At 41.9% G+C, this 24,592-nt stretch overlaps 1 protein-coding gene across 2 annotated transcripts; it reads right to left on the bottom strand.

The window, feature by feature from the left end:
* Positions 1 to 14: 14 nt before the first annotated feature.
* On the bottom strand, positions 15 to 18,996 carry TRA2B (transformer 2 beta homolog). Of its 2 annotated transcripts, XM_030456027.1 has the most exons (9): positions 18,885 to 18,996; positions 12,090 to 12,223; positions 8,036 to 8,198; positions 6,811 to 6,999; positions 5,353 to 5,468; positions 4,149 to 4,232; positions 2,052 to 2,114; positions 1,243 to 1,316; positions 15 to 415 (listed from the first exon to the last, which is right to left on the bottom strand). In XM_030456027.1, exons 1-9 carry the CDS (start codon positions 18,918 to 18,920, stop codon positions 405 to 407), a joined length of 870 nt encoding a protein of 289 aa, XP_030311887.1. In that variant the 5' UTR covers positions 18,921 to 18,996; the 3' UTR covers positions 15 to 404. The 2 variants fall into 2 exon arrangements, with proteins under 2 accessions (XP_030311887.1, XP_030311888.1); XM_030456028.1 differs by lacking the exon at positions 15 to 415 and having other exon boundaries at positions 1,235 to 1,316.
* Between the last annotated feature and the right edge of the window lie 5,596 nt (positions 18,997 to 24,592).

Here is a 24,592-nt window from a genome sequence, read left to right as displayed (position 1 = left end):
AAAAACCCCTTCGATTTTTGTTTTTGTTTTTTTTTTACTTTTTGAAAGCTTTTTACACAGGGTTTCATGTTCAGAATACCTTGGAATCAGTAGAAAAAAAAACTAACTGAAGTTTTGTCTTTACAATAGAAACTTTTCAGGAGTCAAAATTGAGACTAAAAAAATACATGCAAAACATACTCCTTTCAAAACACAAATTGAAACAAAGCACCAAACTACACAAATATGCAGAATGAAACGGCATTTAACACCACAGAAGTAGTCTTCATAAAAGGTGTAAAAGTCACCTATTCACTAGGCACTGTTCACTTGTTTCAACAGAAGAGACAATAAAAAAATATTGTCCACAAACTTGCAATTTCAACTCAAAAGCTGTAGCTAGAAATTCCTCTACGTGTCATGCTTCAATAGCGACCTGAAAGAAACAGCAATTAAAAACACTATTAGACTTCCAAGGACTGACAGGTTTTGAAGAGTTCTGGCTAAATTAACTGCCACCCCCTCACATCCACACTGACTCTGTGTGTTACAATTTGCCTGTGACAAGTCCAGCAGTCAGTACACCACTCTGCCAGGAAGTTCTTTTGGGTGGAAAAATGTCAATTCCTGTCACATGCCTATGGCTGAGGTTTCAGGCAATGAGAATTCACCTTGTGTTCAGTAAAAACTGTTCCACTTGTTTTTGTTTGGACAGGAAGGGTAAAGGTGAGAACACAATCTATTCATTTACCCTGTATCCATTACAATGGCACTGGGCTAGGAATGCTACTTTGTGTTTCATTACATTTTTTTGCTATCAAAATGCAGCTTTATCTCCCATGAAAAGCAGCAAGTCAGAAAAGCAGAAGCACTATTTGGATCTCAGATGAAATTAACCTTCTCTTCAGTAAGTTACTCAGACATTTAGTTACAGTGTTAATGTGAGAAGCTTGGGAATTTGGTCTGGTAACCAAATTGCCTGTGTACTACAAACTCGTGTTTCTTTGCAGAGAAAGAAATGGTACCTTAGACTTTTTAACAAGTGGGGTTTCATAGCTTGCTTGTTTGCAAACTAAGTATATGCTCTGTCCTCAAGGTTGCCAGTTGCTCAATGAAACATTAAAAGGGAACTGTGGTTCAACAACAACAACAAAAATTAACTACCCTGAAGTCAAATAGTATTTATGGATGAAAAACATCAGAAGTTGAACTTCAGGCAAAGTAGAAATTTGTTTTTGATCTGTGAGCTCTGTGGCTACTTACGAGGTGAATAGGATCGAGATCTGGACCGTGATCTGTAGCCCCCTCGGCTGTAGTATGGGGATGGTGACCTCCTCCTGTCAGAGGGAACAGAACAATCCCTTTGTTAAAGCCCAGGGCAGAGGAGGGGCAGCAGCTTGGTCTGGTACCTCTAACCCCATTCTGGTACCAAGAGCATGCTCCACATAATTTTCTTAATACCCTCTTGAGTACTGGGTCAGAGCAATGCTACTTTGAACTAATAAAAGAAACAGAAGCTTTCCAACACTCACATGTTGACTAACTGTTATGCTGGTGTTCCAAGCACCCTGATGAGCAGTGTAAGTCAAATACCAGCTTAACTTTGAGTCTGAATTATTTGTTGAGATGAAGTGTTGATCTGAGCAGCAGTCAATGCTACAACCAGCCCCAGCCCCACCCCTGAGCCCTCCAAACCCAGGCACTCACAAGCTCTGTCTTTCCTTGCCTAGCTGCACTAATCACTTAACAAAACAAAAACAAAAAAACCCCACCACCACCAAAACCCAAAAAACCCCCCCATCCAAATATTCAGGACATTAACTTCTTGGCATAAACCACAAGTTTTTCCTGTGCAAAGCTACAGTAATCTGTCCCTATCCTAACCTCACCTCTTTATACAGGGATGAGAGAACCTTTGAAATGAAATGCACTGCTCACTGAAGAGCTGCAAGTGCCCAGTTTCTGCTCATGTGTTTGAAGATAACCCAGACTTGATTAAGAGTAATCAAAAAATCACATCCAGGAGTATTTCCACTGCTGGCCAAACACTGAAACATCATCTCCCATCATACCTGTAAAACTGATCCCTGTCTTGAACAGCTCTCCAGCCTCCTCCTCCTCCACCACCACCTCCTCTGTGAACACAGAAGCAGAATGACTTTTGAAAATTTAAAAAATAAACAAAAACATTCTTTGTGCAAGCAAAAAATATCATCAAGCATTAAAAAAATGATGGGAAGGCAAAACACATTGGTTCCTCCAACTGGATAATGCTAAATTACTTTACCATGTTAATTTTTATGAGCTCCCACAATGAGCTGGCTAAAGAGCAGTCAGAGAAGAATTGATTTCCAGCTGATCAGTATTGTATATGTAACACTCTCCAATAAGCAGCATTTTAAGATCAGCCAGCAGGTCTCCCTTCTTTCATTTTTAATTTTTTAAAGTAAGACTTCTCCACTTGGTAGACAGACAGTGTGCAAGTTGTTTTCCTGTGCTTTTTTTTTTAAGGTTGCTATTTAGTTTCCAGGTGATTTTCTATCATAACAGGGCAATGAGGACAAATTAAAGCTTTAACGTGACAATTTCCATCTGAGATTGTGAGGCAAGGAAAGCAAAGTAACTGTTACCAATTGATTTTCTAGTCTGAAGTATCCATATGCAAGGTTCTACTGAATCTTTCGACAATTACTTTCCCACCCTCAAGGAAGCTCTTGGGGCATCCACACCACTGTTTCCTCTCCCTCAAAGGACCAGTATCTGACTAGCATACATGCACAACTGAGGGAATTACAACCTCTCCTAATGTTTTACAAACACATGAACCATTGCTCATTATCAGGAATGAAAAGGTAACACTTCAGCACTGGAGACTTGGGACTTCAAGCAATAAATGACATTTTAAGAACACGCAAGCAACAAACAACAGATGGCAAGGACAACCCTAACTAACACTTTATGAAGTGTAAGGAAACCTGTATTAAAAAGAAGAGCAAGAAGAAGATCAACAGAGTAAAACTCCTCCCAAACACTGCACAGTCCCTGAGCTTTGCTGGTCCTTAGGTGTCTGTGCCATTTTGGCAGGTTTACAACAGAAGCCCACACAAAATGCCACACACGAGAAGCACCACTTCACAAGTTGCTTAGCAGGCAATGGTGCAATCTTTCTGTTCCCCAACATTTTTGAAAGTTATTTCAATTAATTTACCCATTGATTGCAACTAATTCCATTGTGGGGTTGTTTTTTCTTTAACTGCTTGGTTTAATTATGCCCAGTAGCAGCTTCACATTTTAGCTGCTAGAGCACTCCATATTTCAAGCACTAGTGTCTCAAGAAAACTGATTGGTAAAGAGGCAGAGGAGTGGACTAGTGACTGCTGCTCACAAATGTGAGCTGAACACTTCTGTCTTGTGCTCACCTTGGTCCTTCCCTGTCCGCATCAGCATATAAGCTATAATGTGATAATGCAATTAAAATTCACTCATTTCCATCAATACATGGTTACCATCAGAGAACAATCATAAATCCACCCATTGCTGATTAATTTAAGCCTTGCAAATGACTTAATGACTGCCACAAAATTCTGCAACTTACAGGCATGTTTGGTAACTGCAGCCCAAAAAAAAAAAGAATCTCTTTATCTTTGTGTCTGACTTAACAGCGCCACAGAAATGGTCAGGGTTTCACAGGGGACAAGACTTGTTGTCAGGCTTCATGGAAAATGCAGAAGATAAACTTGCTTCATCACCAAACCCAATTACATATCAATAATTTTTTCAAAATATTCTGAATAATAAAAAAAAACAACTTCCATTTTTTAGTCTCCTGTGCTCAAACGTTAGCACTGTAATACCAACTCAGATACTGTATCTGCACCAGTATTCCCACCATTTCAAGGCTAACAGATGAACCAACAGAATATTCTTCTAAAATTTCAAGTACAGAGAACATACTTTGCTTTCCAAACCTTAATGCAGGTTAGAAGAACATTAAGAACTAACTCAAGCCACAGATTAAACATCACAAAATATTTCCCCATCTTTGTACTGACCAGTAAGATTTGAGTGACAGCAAGGGCAAAAAGATTTTGGCATAGATACACAAGACCAACTGCTGAACATGGAGAAATGTAGATAAGAAAGCACAAATATTACAAATACTGCCTTACCTGTATGATCTGCTGTAATAGTCACGATCATCATACCCTCTATCATACCCTCTGTCATAGTAATCTCGTCGTCGTGAGCTGCCACTACAAGTAGTGAAAGAGAATGACATTTAATAAAATACAAAACACTGATACTGTTTGGAGGGCTTTTCAGTAAGCAGTCAGTCAGTTAAGTACACACCATTTGAACTGACTTGCATTATTACCTTGCATCCTCACAGCTGAAATTATTGTGATCACACCTTTCTCAGAACCACTTGACTAATTGGCTTGAAATTTAAGCCAGCTACCTTCCTCCCTGGACTGCAGCCTCTCAACCTTTTGAGATCAAGGGCACATGAGGAATTTAATTCTATGAGAACTCTTCATTCACTTTAACTCTCAGAAAGCTCCTTTTGGAAAAACTTCCCAATTAGAAAAAAACCCCAAACACCTGTGGTCTCAACATACACTACATAATTACAAGTACCATAAGCTGAAAGCCTTGGGAAAAATAGGAAATTACTTGAGAAAACAATTTAGATTCTTGGCAAGTTTTAAGTAAAAAATGTACTCTGTGGAGAGGGCAAGCTGTTCAATTGGTATTTGGCAATTGAGTCTTGAGCTTGCAAAAGATACTAATATTTAAAGGTACATAGGACAACTTAATTCAGAAATTGTTAAAAAACTTACTGTAGACTCATTTAAATGTTTAGTTAGCTCATGCCTGGGCCCCATAACTAGAGGAACACAGGTTCCTGCTGGCTGTGGTCCACGCTGACCCCAGATCACTTACATATAAATTAATCACAATATAAATTAATCCCTCCTGAAGAGCTGGAAAGATATGCACTACTACTGATGGCTGTCCATAGAGGCAAGGTTTTTTTAATTCTGAAATGCCTCTGTTCTTAGTTGAGGTATATTTATTTTCAGAATCTTTGTCAGATCACCACCACCAGCTCTTGTTAAAGAGAGGCGTTTTTAATTTTTTTTGAAAATGTCATCAGGCCTCAGTAGTGATTTTTGTATTTTAGTCTCCACATGACAGAGTGCACAAGTCACAACAAAGGTATTCAGCACAGTGCATTAATACAAAAGCCTGATAAATCCAGGAAACCATACAGCATAGTGTCTCTTAGAAGGGATACAGACAGTTTTTAAAAAAACATAAGACAATTACGTCCTATGTTGGTCTGGGAAAAAACCCACAGAGGTAACTTACTAAGTTGGTCTTCCCATATAGATGCCAGGAGTAGGTGTGTGAGGTCTTTTTGTTATGGAGAAGTCTACACGGATCCTTCTTCCATCCAGCTCCATTCCATTGGCACGTTCCTTTGCCTAAACAGAGTGATAAAATGTTGTGGGTATGAGCTTTCTTACCAACAAATGTTTCTAATCCCTGTTTCAAGTATGAAGTCCTAAAATGGCTCACTTAGGATGATTATCACCATGTCACTTCTGCCTTATCCATGACACTGAATATAAACTGTAAGACATTCTAGACTAGCAGGATAAGAGCTTCTGTAACTACTTAAAATGTGACTTACATTGCATAAAAAGCCTGAAAGGAACATAAACGGAACAATTGTTTCAGTATCTCTGTTTCTTACATTACTAAGAAGAATCCTTGGATATGCTTTATGTACTTTAAAATACAACATATAGGAAAGGATATAGCTGTTGACAAATAAAAATAAAGCACTACTGATTTTTTAAACTCCAATACTTCCTCAGAACTACTGTAACATTGAATATTGTAAGATCTGAATCATAAGGAAATCTGGAAAGAAAACAAGTTATCAAACTCACTGGGTTTTTTAATGCCAAACAGAACACGTTTCCAAAGCTCCAACCTAACAGTGTCCAATTGGGAAAAGATGACACTGGAGATTTTAAGTAGTGGAATTTATGCAGAATCTAAGCCTGGTTATAGCCCATAAACTCACCGTTCTCCGCGGGCTGACCTGAGTATAGGACTCTATACTTGGCATATACAGGATTCCCTGTTCATACTGTAGCACTTAGAAGCACAAATCCCATAATCTGTTACACAGTATTCACACTGCTTCAATTTACTGAATCCCTGAGGGTTTCCCATTTCATAACTGCAAGGACCAAGAAAGCATTTTATGTTTGCCTAGCCTTTTTTCAGGAAATATTCTTTCTCCCTTTGACTGACACACAAGGCATCAGCAGAATGTGTGTAAGTGCTCCTATAGAGTCCCAAATGGGTTGCCTGGTCCACTCTGACCAATGCTCTTACTAAATATAAGATTCTATGTGGAGTTAGGAAGGAACTCTCATCTCAGAATAAAACAGATCTTGCATTTCTGTTTTCTCTCCCTTGCTGGTGTGGTTTTCTCACTGGCTAGGCCTCACATTTGCTGTTGAGAATGACACAGTAGTCTCAGCCTGCATGGGGAGCAGTATTCAAGTCCCTCCACTCTCCCCTCTGGTATATAGTAGGAATCTTTTGAGAGAGTACTCAAGACATTGTATTTTTCAGACCCTGAGAAGGAAGGGAAAACACTGTAGGCGGCCCTGCATCATCCAGGAGAGAGCAATTAACTGTAAAAGTTCCTATGCCATTTTCAAGGTAAAACTGAGTTTCTCCAGGCTAGACCCTGCTACTGAGTATATACCCCAGCAAACATGCCAGATGTGCTGTACTCCAACTTACTTCCTTAGCATCCTCAACGTTTTCGAAGTACACAAATGCAAATCCTCTCGAACGCCGAGACTGCTGATCATACACAATGGAAACATCAGCAATTGGACCATACTTGGAGAAAACTTCTCTCAGATCTCTTTCTGTGGTGTACAGACTCAAGCCAAACACACCAAGGCAACAATTTGGGTCAGGATTTGCCTAGGAAAAGATAGATAGGTATTAGAATAAAATTTGATTGTATTTGCAAGGTATTTTCACAAGTTTTGTATCAGAGCTTCAAACCAAAACAACAACAACAACAACATACTGCTGAGATTCACATTGGATTAACTTGTCAATAGGCAAGGTAACAACAAGCTGACTTTTATAAAAACACTTTCCATTTCCTGGGGAACCGTACAAACTACATTTGCAGCACATAATAGATCCTGTGTTTAAATAGTTTTCTGTAGTGAAATGAGGCAATCAGGTGTTACTAACTATGAGTGCAACATGGTTCTTGCTGAGGGAAGGGGAAAAAGGGATCAGTAACATAAATGAGGATGTGATCCAGACCTCTGTCTCTTTACATTCAGCAGCCATCAGCTAGCCTTTGGAGGGAAAACTGTAGTGAAATGAGGCAATCAGGTGTACCTAATTACAAGGTGGGAGGCGTGAGCTTGTGTTGAGGCCACCTGTGCCCAATTAGGGCTGACCCCAGCTGCGCATGAGCAGGACTGGGCGACCAATAAAAGGTGTGGGGGCCTCCAGTGGTGCAATCAGGTTAGTGCGCAGTGCTTATACGGCAATACAAAGCCAAGCAATGCTGAGGTTGCGAGTTCAAAGCTCACCTTTTATTGGTTGCCCAATCCTGCTCATGTGCAGCTGGGGTCAGCCCTAATTGGGCACAAGTGGCCTCAACACAAGCTCACGCCTCCCACCTTGTAATTAGGTACACCTGATTGCCTCATTTCACTACAGTTTTCCCTCCAAAGGCTAGCTGATGGCTGCTGAATGTGAAGAGACAGAGGTCTGGATCACATCCTCATTTATGTTACTGATCCCTTTTTCCCCTTCCCTCAGCAAGAACCATGTTGCACTCAGCCACCTGAATCTGTAAAGCAGCTAAAAGAACACTTACAATTTATTGTAAACAGGCCTGAATGGGGAACAGAACATTTTTCTGGAAAATTCTAATTAACTGAGTGATTTCAAGATGTCCTCAGGACTATGTGTGAGTCACCTCCAGTCATACCCTGTTTCCAATGTGACGCCTGCGAGTGGACATGGGTGAATGGCTGTGGCTGTGCCGCCGCCGGTAATCCCGACTGTACGACCTGCTTCTGGACCTCCTGTGAGAGCGGGAACGAGACCGGGATCTTGTGTAGTGTCTACGGGAACTCCTCCTGGATCTAGATCTGAGGAAAAATTTAAAAAAAAGGTATAGTGTTGGGCTTGTCTTTTTTTTTTTTTTTTAACCCTTGAGGACTTCGTCAGATATTCACAAACAGAAACACCTAATAATAATTTGCTAAAAGTACTGCAGTACTGAGTGACTCAGCTATAAGCAACTTAGTCACTGCTTTCAAGGACTATGCTAAAACTTTACAGTTCATTACTGTAGATGATGTCAGAGCATTTCTACTGCCGAACAGGAACCTCAGCTTGTTTCTGGAAGCTTTTCATTCTGCATTATTTGTAACTTTCTCTAATAAGACTCTCTCTAGGTTTGACATAGTATATGCTTAGAATATTCACAGCATGCACAGTAGCATCTAAGTAAAGTAAGACTTAACAGGAAGAAGGGAACAGGAGTAAATATGATTTAACATAAAGCATGCATGATTGCAGAGGTGCCTACTTTTTCTTATTCTAGCACTCATAATAGCAGTGCTGTCAGTGACACTGAAAAGCAAAAGAACAGTTTGTATACAATACATGAGTCTAGGAACTGCCCCTGGAACAGAGCTTAACACAACTAAAGAAATAAGCTGTAGTAGGGCTTATTTACCTTCTGGTGTTTTAACAGTTATTGAAACACTAGCTGGTCATCAGTGTTTACATGTTTACACTTCAAGGGATTAAATAAAGGCACAATTGATCACTTATTTCCATTCAGACCTCTCTTTAGAATAGCTCTAGAAATGTTTGCTGACAGCTCTAGGTCCATGAAGATGAGGTCCTGAAACACTTAAATTCTTTCTACTAAACCGATAGCCCTCCCAACACAATCTTAGCTGAAAAGCTGAGCAGGCACTGGGATATTACGCCTGAGCTCAGCCTGCTGGTGGCAGTCACCAAACAATCTGCATTCCAAACAACTATGAAGACAATAGCTGCAAGGCTAAGAAGTGTAATAAATAGTTTAATACTCAAAAGTCATAAATTGTTCATTGTCAGACTAATTTTTGTGTTAAGTGTCCTCTCTCTAGTTTGTGGAAGCCAAGGTAGCATGCAGCATAAACTACCATCATTGCACAACCATGTTTCACAGGAACACCACTACTAACTGGCATGAATGAAGAAGCACTTAACATGAACTTTTGTTTGTTTTTGTTGTTTTTTATTTTGTTCTGGTTTTTAATCCTGAGCATTTAACAGCTTCTTCCACAGCAAGGGAATTTCACCAGACAGGCGAACTGAACTATATACACTCTACATATGCTTTGTACATTAAAGACCTCCTTAAGAAAAAAATGCCTTCCAACATCATCAGAAGTAAGCCAGTGCTATTCAACTTAAAACACACATGCATGTCCAGGATAAATTACTTCAGCATGTCCCATTACAATAATACTAACTAGTTTAGAAATAGATTATTTTTGGCAACAGGAAGTAAAAAGAGAACTTCACTCGTGCAAGAAGACAGTAAAGAAAGACAGAAATAGTAACACACACCTACAGCCTCATTTGAACTGCTGACAGAAAAAAAAACACCTGAAAGCAAACACAGAATTGATGTTACAGGTAACATAAGGCACTCATGACACTGAAGAAGAGCAGGCAATTCATTATGGGAGAGTACAAGGCACTGCTTATATTGCTGCCTTCAATGTCACACTGCCATACTCTACTTCACTGCAAAACCACTGCAGCTGAAAATCCTTGTCCTTCAATAACTGTTTTGAAGAATCAAAGAAAACAAGGAAGCTATTGCTGCTGCTGAAAACTTTCAATAAAAGCAGATTTTAAAGTTAAATAAACACACCAACTGATAAACACACCAGGACACAGATTTGTTCCCCAATCAAAATTTAATTTATAAAGCTGGTAACTCAAAAATACATTTTCAAGAGAAATGGCCAAGAAATTGAAATTCTCATGAGTTTATTTCTTTAGTGAGAGCCAGAGTTAGATGATCTGCTCATAATCGCATCCAAATGTGTGACAGCACTGAAAAGAGAAATAAGTTCGCTGGTTCTAAACCTGGGCCTTGACACAATACTGCCCAAATCTGCTAATGAATGCACTCTGACTCTGCAATACACTTCCAGGATTTCCAGCCACAGGCATTTCCAAGACTGCTGTTAAATGCTCAGGAAGCCATGGTAGTTGTAAGCTTCTACTTTTGTTCACCAGAAAGTAAGAAGCCAGTTGCCAGGATATTATTCAAAAGATGATTTCTTGTAAAAGCAAATTATTTGCCAGGTGTCTCAAATTCTAGCTCTTGTACACTCTTCTACCAGCATTGTATACAAATTATGATTACTTCCTTATACAGTATCATGGTAATTCTGCAAGTGAGAAACACGGTGCTTCTAAGAGTATGGAATCCTTAGGGGTTATTGACTAAGGTGCAGAAGGATATGCCAGGTTCCAACTTGTTATTTTAAAAAAGTTTCTCCCAAAGCTGCTTTGCTGTCTCCACCCTCTGAGATTTTCAAAACTCAACTGGATAAAGCCCCAGAGACATGGTCTGCACACAGAGCTGACTCTGCCTTGAGCAGGGTTTTGGATCAGACCCATCCTGGGCTGTCCAACGAATCTCTCTGAACTAGCAATCCCAGAGGTCATCCCAATAACCCTTATTAACACTACCAAGTATTTCTTCATTTAATTTGATGTATTTGCTCTTGCACGATAGGGATTTGATACTTCTGTGTGTGACTGAAATACACAGAAAACCCCAGCCCACTCCTCTGCTGTCAAAATTCAAGCAGTATTTTCTTTCTTACAAGCTCTTTTCACACTGATCACTTTCATCTTGCAAGGAGACCTAAACACAGGATTTGGGAGTGGTTTTTTTGTTGTTGTTGCTCATGGGTGGTTGCTAACAGCCCAGTATCTTCCAGAGTTGTCCCCTTTCCTTCAGCCTGACCTCCAGGCTTTCCAAGACTAACTCGTTGCTTATACAAATAAAAAGCACTCTGTGAAGAGCTTCACTGGAGACCTCGCTTCTGACACTAGAATGCTTACAAATGAGTACTGGAATTGTTCATACAATTTCTTTAGTCAGCACTCTATTTAGACTCTTAAAAAATTAAGATCATTGACCCATTGACAGGTTTTGTTGCCTCTCTGTTATTGTTTATGTACCTCTGACACCACACATCTGCCAAGGTAAAGCAGCTGGCAGCAAGTTTCACATATTTTCTTTCTCATTTATGTCTGTTAACAGTCTGAAGAGGAATCTGGTTCAGTGCACACAGCTTGTTTAGCCGAGCAGCCTAAGGAGAGGTAACAGAGTGCAAAAGCATTTTCACTGCATACATTTGCATTGTCATGTAACTAATACAATCAAAAGCTACCATCTCCACAAGTTGGTTTTGAGAGGTTGGAAAGCTGTCTAATGTTTAAAATTAGCAGGTTGGAAATCTGTAAAGTTAATGTATATTTAAAAGGTCAGGCACATGGCTGTTGAAATTCACCCTTACCTCTGCTGCTTCTTTCTCATGCAATATGTCTTTAATTAGTCCAGAAATGTCATTGCTTCCAGTGAGAAACCATTAATATATTAATGTAACTTAACTGAGTCTGCTGAAGCCCCTCTTTCTTTTAATGGACTGAAACAGTAAGATCTAAAGTTCCTCATGCTTCACATTCAGAAACTACCCATTATTTTAAGACTATTTTAAGACAGCACACCTTCAAACTGTACCAACAGACATACAAGATTATGTAGCTGAGTATCTCTTAGAAAAAGCTGCAAAACTCTAATTTCATAGTTTAGCTTTTCAAATCCTGAAAACATGTATGCCCCTTTGGATTCCATGTCCACAGATCACCTGTTATCTCTGGAAACACTTGGGCTCACCTCTGACACAATCATTTGACTGAAGAGGAGGAAGAGGTAGAAGAAGTAAACTCACCTGGATTCAGACCTGGATCTAGATTTTGACCTGGACCGCCTGGAATCTTCCTTAGATCGAGATCTTGCAGGGGTGTGCCTCCCCGACTTGCCAGACCCATGAGCACTTCCGCTTCTGGAAGCAGAACGGGATTCCTGCACGCAGATATTGAGAGCCTAATTTGTACACACGTTCTCCTTTACCTAAGGTCTGTAAACAAGCTCCAGTGAAATAAATGGTAAAAATTCATATCTATGTGTCCGGGCAGTTGGCATTAGAACTGCCTAGATTTTTAAGGAGGGTTTTATTTTATTTTTTTTTCCCTGGTAGACACTTCTTTACCCTGCATATACTTTTGCTATTAAACAGATAATGCATGCATGTTTAGCAAAATATACAGGGACACATAAACAGACTAGTAATTACTTAGCGTAGTGCTTTCAGATTCCAGATTACTTCTTATCTTAACTTCATTTTTATTCCTTTTCTTCATTCTTCCGTTTCAAATTCTGACTTCTTTCATCTTCCCCACTTCACACAAATTGCTCAATATTCTACAAGTGGGACTTCTGGTCTGATAATTAGCATGCATTCACTTTCTTTTTTTTCAAATTTCAGCTTCACTTATTCCTGAGCTTCAAATAATTCTCATTTATAAAACTTGTCAAATGGCGACTTCCGCATTTTCCTTCTTCAACATTAACCTTAATAGAAAAAGAACAGGATGAAGAAATTTAAAAACTCCAGGATAAAATCTAGTGCCAAAACTGAAACTAGAAAAAAAAATAAAAATGCTTTGTGGACTTTTACTATATATGCAGTTCAAGAATTGAATCTACCAAACACCCTAGTATTTTAAAAACAGATTCAATCAATTCAGTTTAACTTAGTGCTAAGCAACTGAATTTGCTATTTATGCCTACATTTAAGAGCAAATGCACAGAGGATCAACTCAGTATCTACTAATTAATTCTAGCATTAGGAAACTCAAAAGACTTCACACTGCCAACCACATGCTTAGATAAAATCAACAAGAACTGACTTAAGCAAGGTCCCTGCTGCGGCCAGAGGAGTAACTGATGTGCTTTTTGAGTGCAGAAAGCACAAGGAGGTTGGTCTTTCAACAGCTTATGATTATGTTACTATTTGGGACATTCCTTGCAGTTTTAAAGAAGCCGGAAGATTTAAGGAGTGCACTCAAACCTACTCTGCCTGCACAAGTTTCATCATGTACGCTGGCTTCACGCTTCCAAGGAAATCATAATTTTTCTACCAGATGAAAGTGCAGTTCTGTAAAACAAACACTGCCCTGAAGTTACACCCCATCTGCTCTATTAATTACTTGTAATCCTCTCTTGTAATGGCAGAACCTAATTAGCATTTCCAACTTCATATAAACGTGTTTTTAAAATTGGTATAAAGCTTTAACTTCCATCACAAGGCTTCAATATTTGGTTTGAACACACTAGGAGGTATTCTTTATGTCAAGATATTAGAGAAAATTTAAATTTCAGCAACAGAATTTGACATTTTTCCTAAAACCAAACAATTCTAAATTTTGTGTCAATTCTGATGAGGAATGCTCACTAGTGACACTAGACTACCAGATTTTTCTCAAAAAAATAATTTGATTTATCTTTGTCAGATTTCCTATACCTGAACACTGAACTTAACATGCATTCTGTAAAAAGCATTCAGAAATTCATTTGCTAACAGAAAATGTAATTGTGCTTAAACCACTTACACACAACTTAAACAATTTAAGTTCAGCTACTTACACCTGCCTACCATCTAGTACTGGAGGGGACAGGGAGGGACACAACTTGCATGATAAAGGAGAATATTAATTAATACCAAGAGCAACAGAAATAAAGCAAAGCTGATCAAGGCCAAATTTTGCTCTGACAAAGCACTTAAGGAGGTTTTCTAAATGATAATGACTTCATATACTAACCCTACACAAAGGACAGCGCAAGCATTTAAGTTACAAATAAATTTAACCTCTGGCTACCTTCATAAGAAAACAGTCCATTAATTCTGAGTTAATATATTAATTTAGCCATAAGGAGTTTTAAGGTCTTAAAAAAGGTTAGATAAAACAAAAAAGGACTAAAATCCAAAGCTAAGGCTGCTCTTTATTCAAGGAAAAAAAGCTCTTGTTCACAAAACGTAACTCTCCTGTCAGATTCAGGATAGACAGAGGCAGCCATGTCAAAATACAGGTGATCTACTACTGACAAGGAGGCAAGAAATGCACAATGGGAGGGAAGCAGCAGGAAGGAGCTTGCCCATAAACACACTTTAGAGTTTTTAGAAGTTAATAAGCTCTGAAGAAACCAGTAGAGAAATGGTATTAGCCTAAGCAAGTGACTGAACATCTATTTTACACACTTTTAGGACGGCCTTTTTTATATTACATTAAGATTGATGTGGGAACTGGATTGGTTTATTTTAATCTGGCTGCTTTGGACTTCACAACATTTTACAGTTTTTAAGCATCCCCATTTTGTTTCCAGATTATCATTCTTCAAAACCTTTCTCTTCAAACCACCACATTGTACAGAATCATGTCACCTCTATTATTTCCAGCCTCAAAGGAATTTATTTCACCTTACCTTCTCCAGACATTACTATGACTGGTAATAATCTCTAAAATGCCAAAGCTGCTATCCCACCCCATTCCGACCCCCAGGGGATCTCCCACAACACTTCAAGCACCAGGAGCCTGTGGCTCTCCAAGCTCAGTTTAGGCCCCATGATGCTAACAGCCATGGAGAGTACACACAAGCCACTGCCACAGCTAACACAAATTGAAGTTTTCATCTGGTTTCATTGTTCTCCATACATTTGCTTTTTCATTCTGTGATTTTTAACTTTTGGAAAAAATGTCAAAGAAGGCTCCTGTCAGGACATGTGGAAGAAGAGAGAACAAGTAACTTTCTTTATCCTAGTTGTATTCAAACACTGCTTGTAAATGAATCAAGGCTGGTGTTTGCTACTAAATAACCATTTTTTTCTAACCTTGAGATTTAAAAAAACAGCAGATCCCTTGATGTCTACCAGCACTTCTTCCCTTCCATCAGGCATTAATGGAATTCAGGTGGAAGCCCTGTATTCTGGTCTCACATTTTCCAAATTATTCTTTCCCTACTTTAAGCACATTAAAAGCAATGTGTAATACTGCAGCTATGATGTTTTTAACACCTCTAAGTACTTTCATAAAGATGCATTACAGCCATCTACTCAACCAACAAAGAATATCACAACAGCAGCTTCCAGGTGCAACAAACAGAAAAAGGTTTCCATGGGCAGAAGATCCAAGGTCTGTAAGGAACATGTGTTCTTTCCAATTCCGAAATTAAGATTTTCTCATAGGAATACAAGCTATTTAACAATGTAAGACAAAATTATTTTTAAAATCCCAAATACCTATGCAGTTACATCTTTCCACTTGTTTTCATACAGAAAGGTGCAGCCTCACACTACACATCTGCAGTCAGATTTGTCTGAAGTGTAACTGTGCTGACTTCATGTTTCCTTCAAGCTCTCTACGACTGAATTTGGCACCTTATCCCACAGAAAAATAACAGGTTTTGCCTCTCTTCCCCCTGAAGCACATGATCACCAGATCATATCCCTGCTGGGCAGGCTGAGAATCCATTGCAGGGGAATACAGAAGGCCTTTCCACTCTGGTTTCAAAAATCGGTCAGGGGAAAAAGAGGAAAAAAAAAAAAGGATGTTTTGTAAAATCAAGCTAACAACATGAGGATGGCAGGCCAGCTTCTTTACACCTGCACCAACCCAGTGTGCTCATTCAGCACACCAAGCTGGCAGAAAACTCCAACAGCACAAAGTAAACCATTTTCTGACAGCTTAGGACCCTGAATCAGCCCACTAAGAGATCCTCTCCAGATCAAGTCCTGCTGAAGGAGGAACAGAGAGAAGGAAAGAACCTATCCCTTGGGTGGCATCAAGCTATCATACTGTTTCTAATCTTCAAGTTGCTTCCTTAGACCATCTTCCACAGCTCAGCAATAAAATCAGTGTTTTTGAAAATACATGTTAAGTACCTTGGAACTAGATCTATAAACAGAGCGTTTATACCACTGAAGTTAGTCTGATTTAAAAAATAGGCAAGAAGCCTAACTACTATATTAATAAGACACATACCAAGTAATCACTATCAGTATTAACTAACTCACAGGATAAGACTCCCCATTGTTTTCCTTTAGCTAGTCTTCTTTCCAACACTTTCATGCCTCAATCACATGCACTTCAGTAAGCACAATTCCAATGAATGAAAAACAAATGAAAGTGCCTCCAAAAAAACCATGGCAATTATTACAGCATACTGAAAGAATTCAAAGTATACTCAAGTATTTGAAATACTAGTAGCATTTTTAAACTTGAGTCTCTTCAGAGACATTTCCAGAGTTTAATCCCACTATGGAGGCTAAACTGTAAAAGAGAATTTGACAAGGGCTTTTTTTTCCTTTTTTCAACTAAGACATAAGCCATAAAGCACTGACATAGCAAGCCCCATTACTTGTGAAAGCACCTGGTGTTTCCTCATCCCCAATGCTGACATTAGGATTTGGTGGCTACACAATCAAGTGAAGCCTGCAAACCAATGCAGATGGAAACAGAATCAGAAAAAAAAAAAAAAATCAGCTGATTTAATTCCCAGATCTGACCGACTATATAAACACTACAATAAGGGAGAAAGCAGGAACATGTTTTCAGGAGCACAATTGTCATTGGCAGCCTGGGCTTGGAATAGCTTAACAGACAGTTGTGAAGTCACCTCCTAGATTATTTATCCAAACACTGTTTTCACTCTGCAGACTTTAATGCTTCCAGCTTGAAAAAAAAAGCAGAAAGCCATTGAAATAGAAGTCTTAAGTAAGAAAAAAAATCCCCTAAATAACGCTGTCAATAGCATTAAAAAAGCCACTCCCTGATCTAGTCTGAAATATCAGTCACATAGATCCAGGATTTTACCTTTTAGCATTGCAAACATATACATTGCACACAACTTACCTATTCATGATTCCCAGTAATTCAGAAATAAGTCATGATAAGCCTTGGAGAAGACTGTCTGCACACAGTTTATATTTTTTTATAAAAGTACAGAAGAGATAAAATAGAAAAGCGGGTGGGACAGTCCTATCACACCCTGCACAATTATGTTTCAAAAGGACTTTGCTACAGGTTTTAATATTTCTCCTCATTCTGAATGAAAATAAAACAGTTTACCCTGACAAACTTCACTAAATTTAGGCTTAAAACCTGATTTGCACAACAGCAATTCTATCAATATTTTAGAAAAACTCACAGAAATTCACTCTGAGTCAGATGTAATACACCCTCTCTCTAAAAATATACCAGTAGTAAGACTAACATGAAGACATCAAAGATAATACTGGGGGTGGTATGAGTCTCTTCTTTAATCCTTATCTTTCAGCATTCATTTCCATCTAAAATTTTTTAGCTTCCTGGAGACCAAATTTTTCTCATCTCCCCTTAAGTAGTAACACTTACTATCAAAGCTTACTATCGTGAAGCTGAAGAAAAGGCCGTATTCAAAGACACTGAGATTTTGTAAAGTTCGTAATTCTGAGCAACCCTTTTTTGCTGCCTCCAGTGAAGGTTTAATATTAAAATACTTATTACCTCTGCCAAGTCCACCTAAGGCTGTGGCAAGTTAAAAAGTTAGACCAATCCTGAAAAAATACCCCAAAACACAGCAGTCACCCCTGGACTGCACTCGTCTCTTGCTGTAAAAATTGAACACCTCAAGGGAAACCAAGACCGATTCACTAAGAAAACCCAACTGTAAGCAATCTGCTACTGCAGGTATAGGTCAGGAACGTGAAGCTTAGCTGCGATATTAGTAAAATTCCATCCAGACAGTAACATTTTGCAGTAACAATGCAGTTGAAGAGAACGTCTACTGCAGGTTTCACAAAGCAAGGCGAATGCTGTAGCAGCACTGAGCGCGCCCAGTTTTGAAGCTCAACCCTTCGCCTACTGCAACCACACTGAAATTAAATTACGAGACCAAGCCACCCAGACGCAAGGCTGCGACTGCACCGAAAAGCAGATATTTCTCAAGCACGCGCGAGGAGCAGCAATCCGAAGCTCAGCTGATAAAGCAAATTCACCGGAAGCGTGAACCGTAACGCAGCTTTTGACGAGAGGATAACAAAGGCTTAGCCTACGACGGGCTCGGGACGGAGGACGAAGCACGACGGCACCCGCCGTGACCGCCGCAACACGGCTGCGAGCCCGGAGGGAGCTTGAGGTCGCCGAGGGGCTGCGGGAGGGGCAGGGAGCAGGGGAGCTGGAAGCGGCCGGCCCCGAAGCCTCTCTTCAGCCACACCACACCCGGGTAGAGTCGGTAGGGAGAGCGGCAGAGCCCGCCGAGGGCGCGGCGGCAGGGCCCGGAACCCCTCGGCCATTTTGTCCCTCTCCGGCGCGCCCGGTCACAGCCCAAGATGGCGCCGGCCAGACTCACCGCGGCGCGCGGGCAGCTCCAGCGTCCCCGCCGCGCGCCCCCGCCGCCTCCCCCGGCCGGGCCCGCCGCCATCTTACACTCCCCGCCGCCTAACTCCGGCCCCGCGGGGCCTCCGGCGCCTCTCCGCTGCCACCTCCTCACCCAACCGAGCCGCGGCCCCGCCGCGGCTCTCCCCACCACCGCCACCCCTCCGCTCCCGGGCCGCAGGAAAAAAACGGAGTCGGACTGCGCCTCTCGGAAGAGAAAAGCGGAGGAGGGTGGGCCCGCCTAGACGCCGCACACAAGCTCCGTGTATTACCCGCTCGCCGTAGTTCTGCTCCCCGCTGTCGCTCATCGTTCCTCCGCGCCGCTGCCGCCCACCGCCGCGCCGATAACAGCCGCCCGTCCCCGGCGCCAGCGCTCTCCGCAGAGGAAGTGACGCGTCCCGCGCGCCCGCCCCCAAGCCCCGCCCCCTGAGAAGCCAAGCGCCCCCACCCCTGCTCTCCCCTCAGCCCTTAGGCACGGGCCTGGGGCGTAGGAGCCCTCGCCCTTGGGGCGCCTGCTCGGCGTGGGGAGCTGCTCCATCCCGAGGCGGGGCGCAGGAGCTCACAGTCTGATGAGTGATCCCTTCTGATCCAGCTCTAGCGCTGGGGGAGGATGGTCCTGCCCGCCCGGAGTCTTCTCTTTTCGCCCTCATCCCTTCCACACACAACCTCCGCCCTCCCCCACACACACCCGGACTCTCCGCGGGCGGCGGGGGCCACAGAAACGCTAAATAATATATAAATATTAAATAATAAATAATAATAAATAATAAATCATTGTGCTCGCCTTTGAAAATGCCCAGGAGTCTTAGTTTAGTGCGGGTGGGGGATTGAAGATGGGAGTGTTCCTAAAAAAACCACGTGAGGGCAGTATAGCATCGCTGAACAGTGATTTTAAATGGCCAAGTCCTTGAATTGTTTTCCCATACCACTGACACCGCCAGCTGTGACAACTAACACCTTTTTCTCCGCCTCTCCGGCTTTTCCTGGCTATTGAGAAGTTTGGTTTCAGGGGAGATTCCAGCTCCGTTTTCTAGTTTGGACACTCATGAGGAAAGACAGGCTGGAGGCTGCTTGGTTACCTTCCTTCTTTCTCACAGCTCCAGAAGCCAAAGTTTAATTTGTCAGCTAAAGAAGCTGAACAGTATTTCCACAGCTTCGACTGATTTAAAGAAACTGCTTTGTTTTTTTTTGTTTTGTTTTGTTTTTTTTAGTACAACTTGTCAGTGGTTCTATCTCAATGCTTTGCTGGTGTTAGAGCTCTGCTCTTTTCTATTTACATTTTAACTTGGTTGACTGTGGAAGCTGTGAAAGCAAACCTACCTTTCAGCAAACACCTGAGCCCATAGCTCTCGGCCTCTGCAGCAGTGGTGCAGGTAGTGTGTGAGATCACCCCACAGAGGTTCTCTCTCTGCTCCCACAGGCATCCAGAGATGCAGGCTTTCCTTTCCCTTTGTGTGGGCAGCACTGTGGGACTGAAGGGATGTTTTCTGGTTTGCTTAGGCCGTTTCCAGCTTGCATTTCTGAGATGTGCATATATGCATTTGTGGGCCTCCTGACGGTATTCCCAAGCTGTATTCCTGTCAGATCTTATAAAAAACACTGCTGCAGTTAAAGTGGCAGCCTCACACATGCTGCGTCACCTTCAGGTGCAACTCATTTATTGGAAGAGACCCCTCAAAATCTACAACCTGCTCAGGTGACATGCTCAGGTCAGAGCAGGCTTAGACATGGCAAGCATGCCATATCCAAGCAGTGCCTGCCCTCTGTGCTCATTTCCTTCTGCTCGTCCAGTGGGAAGGTGAGCTGGTGCTCAGGGAAGAGGTGACTATCCTCATCAGGACCAGTTCTCCCATCCCCTCCCAGTGAAGAGCTTTATGAGTGCTGGCTCTGGATGGGTTGCTCACAGCCAGGGTGGAGGAGTGCAGTGGTGGAAAGATGAGAAACCAGACCATCCCCCTTGGCAACAGAGCTGTCTAATGCCAGGTCACTAATTATTTTCGACCTGGCTCGCTCCCTACTGTGGTTTCTGTGTTGCCGTGCTGTGCAGGGCAGTGCGGGGGCAAAGCAAGGGAAGGGGAGCTGTGAGGTTGGCTCTGCAGCTGCAGGCAGGTTGGAATCTGAGTGCCCTGCTGGAACCTTTCCTGAACTTTCAGAAGCGCCGATCTTTTCCAGAGGCTGCAGTTCAGTAAGCAAACGCCAGAGGAATTAGCAACTCCTGCGTAAACATCTCTGCCTTTTACATCATAAAGATCTACTCATCAAAATAATGATTTGCACTCACGGCAGTGGATTTTTCCTTTCCTCAAATTATATGTGAGCCATTCTAAACTGATCACAGGTAATTCATCATTCTTGCTCAGAACACAATAAAAACATTTCCTTTTTGTGCCCAGCTGGTACAAATTCCATTAGCATGCAACTTGCTAACTGATATGATAGCTGATCAAGAACAGAAAAATATTGATAAAAACATATCAAATAAATCAGGTGACTTTCATTCCATCAATGAAAAGAACCTATGCTGGTGGATTTATTAAAAAATATTATACTTGAAAACAGGAATTTAAGGAACTTCCAACCTTTGTTTTTTCTTTTTTTTTTTTCCCTTATGTCCATTATCTGTTATAAAAAAACCTTGAAAATATTAACACCAAAAGGTTAATCTCCATTAACACAGATATGGCTAATGCAAACACTGTCAGTACAAACACCACCGAGTCCACCTTGCTGCAGCAGCAGGACGCATGGATGGACTTTAGTACTTTGCCCAGCTGGGGAGCAGTGGAAAGGAACCACCACAAGGTGACTTTGAAGCAGTCTGGTCGGCTTCAGAGACCTAAGCAGTGTAGATACAAGCCACACTGCTCCTCTCTGGATCAGTTTTGGGGATTATGTGTAACTTCTGCTGCTGGACACAGTGAAAGTGCCATTCTGGAAGCTATTACAGCAGCTCCTTGCCACTAAACAACATTTTCTGCTCAGGACTTGTCATCCTACTCTTTGTTCCTGATCTTTAATCTTCACTTAGGTGTTCTTAATCTTCACTTAATCTTTCTACTTCCATGACACTGACCTCCTAACGTGGGATGTGAGGAAGCTTCCTTTTCCTTGTTGTACCTCCCTGTGCTCTTTTCCAGATCCTTTTCAGAATTAAAAAAAAAAACCAACAAACTACCAGATTGCTACTTGGTTGTGACTTCAAAAACTGGAGTATCCTGTGTGGCTGTAGTGGTGCTACTTTAATCCACCTCTGCCTGCAATGATTAGTAAACTCTTTTGAAGGATTTTACTGACTTTGCCCTCTTCTCCCATACCTGTTTTTTTTTCTTTACCTCTCTTGCAGCAAGCTGACTGAAGCCTGTTTACACAGCTCCTGCTGTGGTTTAACTCCCTTTGCTCTGCATCCTTAATTCTGTAGGCTTTTTTCTCCAGAAATAAAGAAGGAAAGAGAAAGCTTTCTGGCGTACCTTGAGCCTGATGTTCTGCCCTTCGCTCGTGTTTTCTGGTCTCTCTATAAGGGAGGGACATATCACCTGATCCCTTCAGGCTCCTTCCTGAATCTGACAGTGTTGCACACTCTGCATGAAGAAGTGTAATATTTTACTTTCATTAGATACAAATCAGCAGGATCCCAAGTCCCATGGAAAGTATTCAGACAATGCGTATTACTGACAACAGGAATTGATAATAACAGCGTCAGCAGAGCACTGTGATCAGTGGAAATCACCCCTTATTTTGGTGTTTCAGCTGTAACCAGTGACTAGTTCTGTTGGCATGGCAAAGCACTAAAACACAGGCTGCATTGGGGTGAAGAACAGTCTGAAGAAATAAGTCTGCTGTCTATCTGGCAGCCTTTGCCTCTTCACTTTCAGTTTTGTAGTCTGCACAATAAATTGAATACTTGTTCCATGCAATTGGCTGTGAGGACAGCAAGCTGCTCCCCTGAGATTAGCTTTTAGTAAGACAGCAATTTACTACACAAATAACTTGCAAGTCCTTGGCTTAATGCTTTCTATATTGTAGCATGGGGTGACAGGGGTGTAATTTGAAGCTATTGTTTATTGAAGTGCCCTGGTTTGATTTCCCTCTACTGTGGATGGCAGTTGTCTTGAGAATTCATATTTGTTGGGTTAAATGCCTCGTGGCTGTTGTGAAATCCCTTATCCTGGCCAGATCACTGGAGCTATGTGAGGTCCCAAGCTGGCTTCAGGAGCACTCACCATGATGTCTGTACAGCTCTCCAGTAAAACAGTGTTAGTGCTGGTGTCTTCATACTGGAACAGCTGTGCAGGTAGAGATTGTAGGTAGCAGGAATGTTCCTGGAAGTCCTTTCCAGAGGTCCTTCCCAGAATTTCTGCAGAAGCTCCTCTGTCAACTTGCCACAAAGAGCACCCCAGGAGCACTCACCTCCTTCACTGGCTCTGGTAGTGTCTTGTAGACAGTCTTCCTCTTTGCTGGCTCTTCAGAGGGGCTGAAGAGAATGCTTCCAAAAGACAAAACTCCTCTGATGGAGCCCATGCAGCTCTGTGGTAACATGCTTGTCTCCAAGATGATTTTGTTATTATTTCTTACAAAGCCACGGCATTTCCTGCTGACATCCAGTGATCCCACACAGTCTTGCTGAGGCTGGAGCAGTGACAGCTGCACTCAGGGAATGTCCTCTGGTTGCAATAGCCGCTGGAGGGCTGCCATGAGCACAGCATCTTCTGAACCACAACAGTCAAGCTTGCCATGATGCTGTTACATTGGAGCAGTTACAGGAACAACTTGCTGCCCACGAGAAGACTGCTGAGACATTTTCACACAAGTGGGGCTTTCCCAAAACCAGCCCAGTCACCGGCCCTTCCCTGCCACACACCAGGCGAGAGGGGAAGGCACAGAGCCCATCTCCAGGAGTGCTGACCACCTCTCTGGTGAAACCAGGAGAATAAAACAAGTTCTCTGAATGCCTCTCCCAATCTGTCCTATTGCTTATACTCCATTAACCAGCTCCTCCTGTCCAGAATGGTGCTTGGTAGGGATCAGCTTCTGGACTACACGAAGCTGCTGTCAACAGATACGAGCATTGCAAGTGTGGCAGTACCAACAGAGGTGGCTCTGGTTGCCCTCCCTTCTGCAGCAGCGAGGAAAGTGTCTGTACATTCCTGGCATCTGCACCAGGTTAATGAGTTACCACCATGGCCAGTGGAGAAAGTAACTACTGATAAGCATGCTGCTGCAGTGAAGGTGGTGACAATCATGAAGGTGCTGTTCCTGGCTGTTACTACCAACAGAGCTTCATCATCATAATCATCATCACTGGCAGATCCCAGCTCCTTCAAGTTCCCTTTTCTGTGACTCGCACACCAACAGCAATCCCATAGCACATCCAGGGAAGGTTCTGGTGGGTGACACTGTGGGGCTGTGAGTGGGAGGTGGACATACCAGGGATTGTGGGTGATCCTACACAACCTTACAAGACCCTGCGGAAACCTCAATGTTTCTTTTGTTCTTCTCTGCCAGCTGCTACTTTAACACACTTTACAAGTCTGTATGCATTATTTAAGCCCTCTCCTTCTTTAAAAGAGCAGGGAACAGGTTTACCTGAGATCATTACTGACAGTACTTGCACTGTTTAAATGGGGATTAAAATCAATGTTATATAATTAACCTGAATGAAACAAATCTTTTGAGCGTGCATTTGTGGCAGGAGAGGCATCAGAGCAGTCAGAGGAGTCTGTGTACATTTCATCCGACTGAAATGTATTTTTGTCAATGAGATGATTACGAAATCTCTCTGTGGCACCTAGTGAAGACTCCTTAATCTACTTAGCCTGTTTCAGGGACAGGCTTCACTGCAGCCAATGCAGTAAAGGCATGGCTGGGGCTAGGATAGCACAGCCGGGCGGCTGAAACTGTGTTTGGGGATCTCCGTACCACTGAAAGGGAAAACATCCCAGGATTTGGAGAATGAAAGCACCACAAAGCCAATCACAGTGCT

This window comes from Calypte anna, chromosome 9 (assembly GCF_003957555.1).
Source record: "Calypte anna isolate BGI_N300 chromosome 9, bCalAnn1_v1.p, whole genome shotgun sequence".
In the NCBI taxonomy this organism is placed as follows: domain Eukaryota; kingdom Metazoa; phylum Chordata; class Aves; order Apodiformes; family Trochilidae; genus Calypte; species Calypte anna.
The sequence above is the reverse complement of the archived record's forward strand: the minus strand, read 5'-3'. Positions and strand labels throughout refer to the sequence as shown.

Bases quoted from the DNA above. Each gene is read 5' to 3' on its own strand.
- TRA2B (XM_030456027.1), bottom strand. From the start codon at position 18,920: ATGAGCGACAGCGGGGAGCAGAACTACGGCGAGCGG. The intron at 5,469-6,810 runs GTAAGTTGGAGT...CACTCTGTTTAG, and splicing joins ACGTTGAGGATGCTAAGGAA to GCAAAGGAACGTGCCAATGG. The intron at 1,317-2,051 runs GTATGATGGGAG...TCCCTCTGACAG, and splicing joins GACAGGGATCAGTTTTACAG to GAGGAGGTCACCATCCCCAT.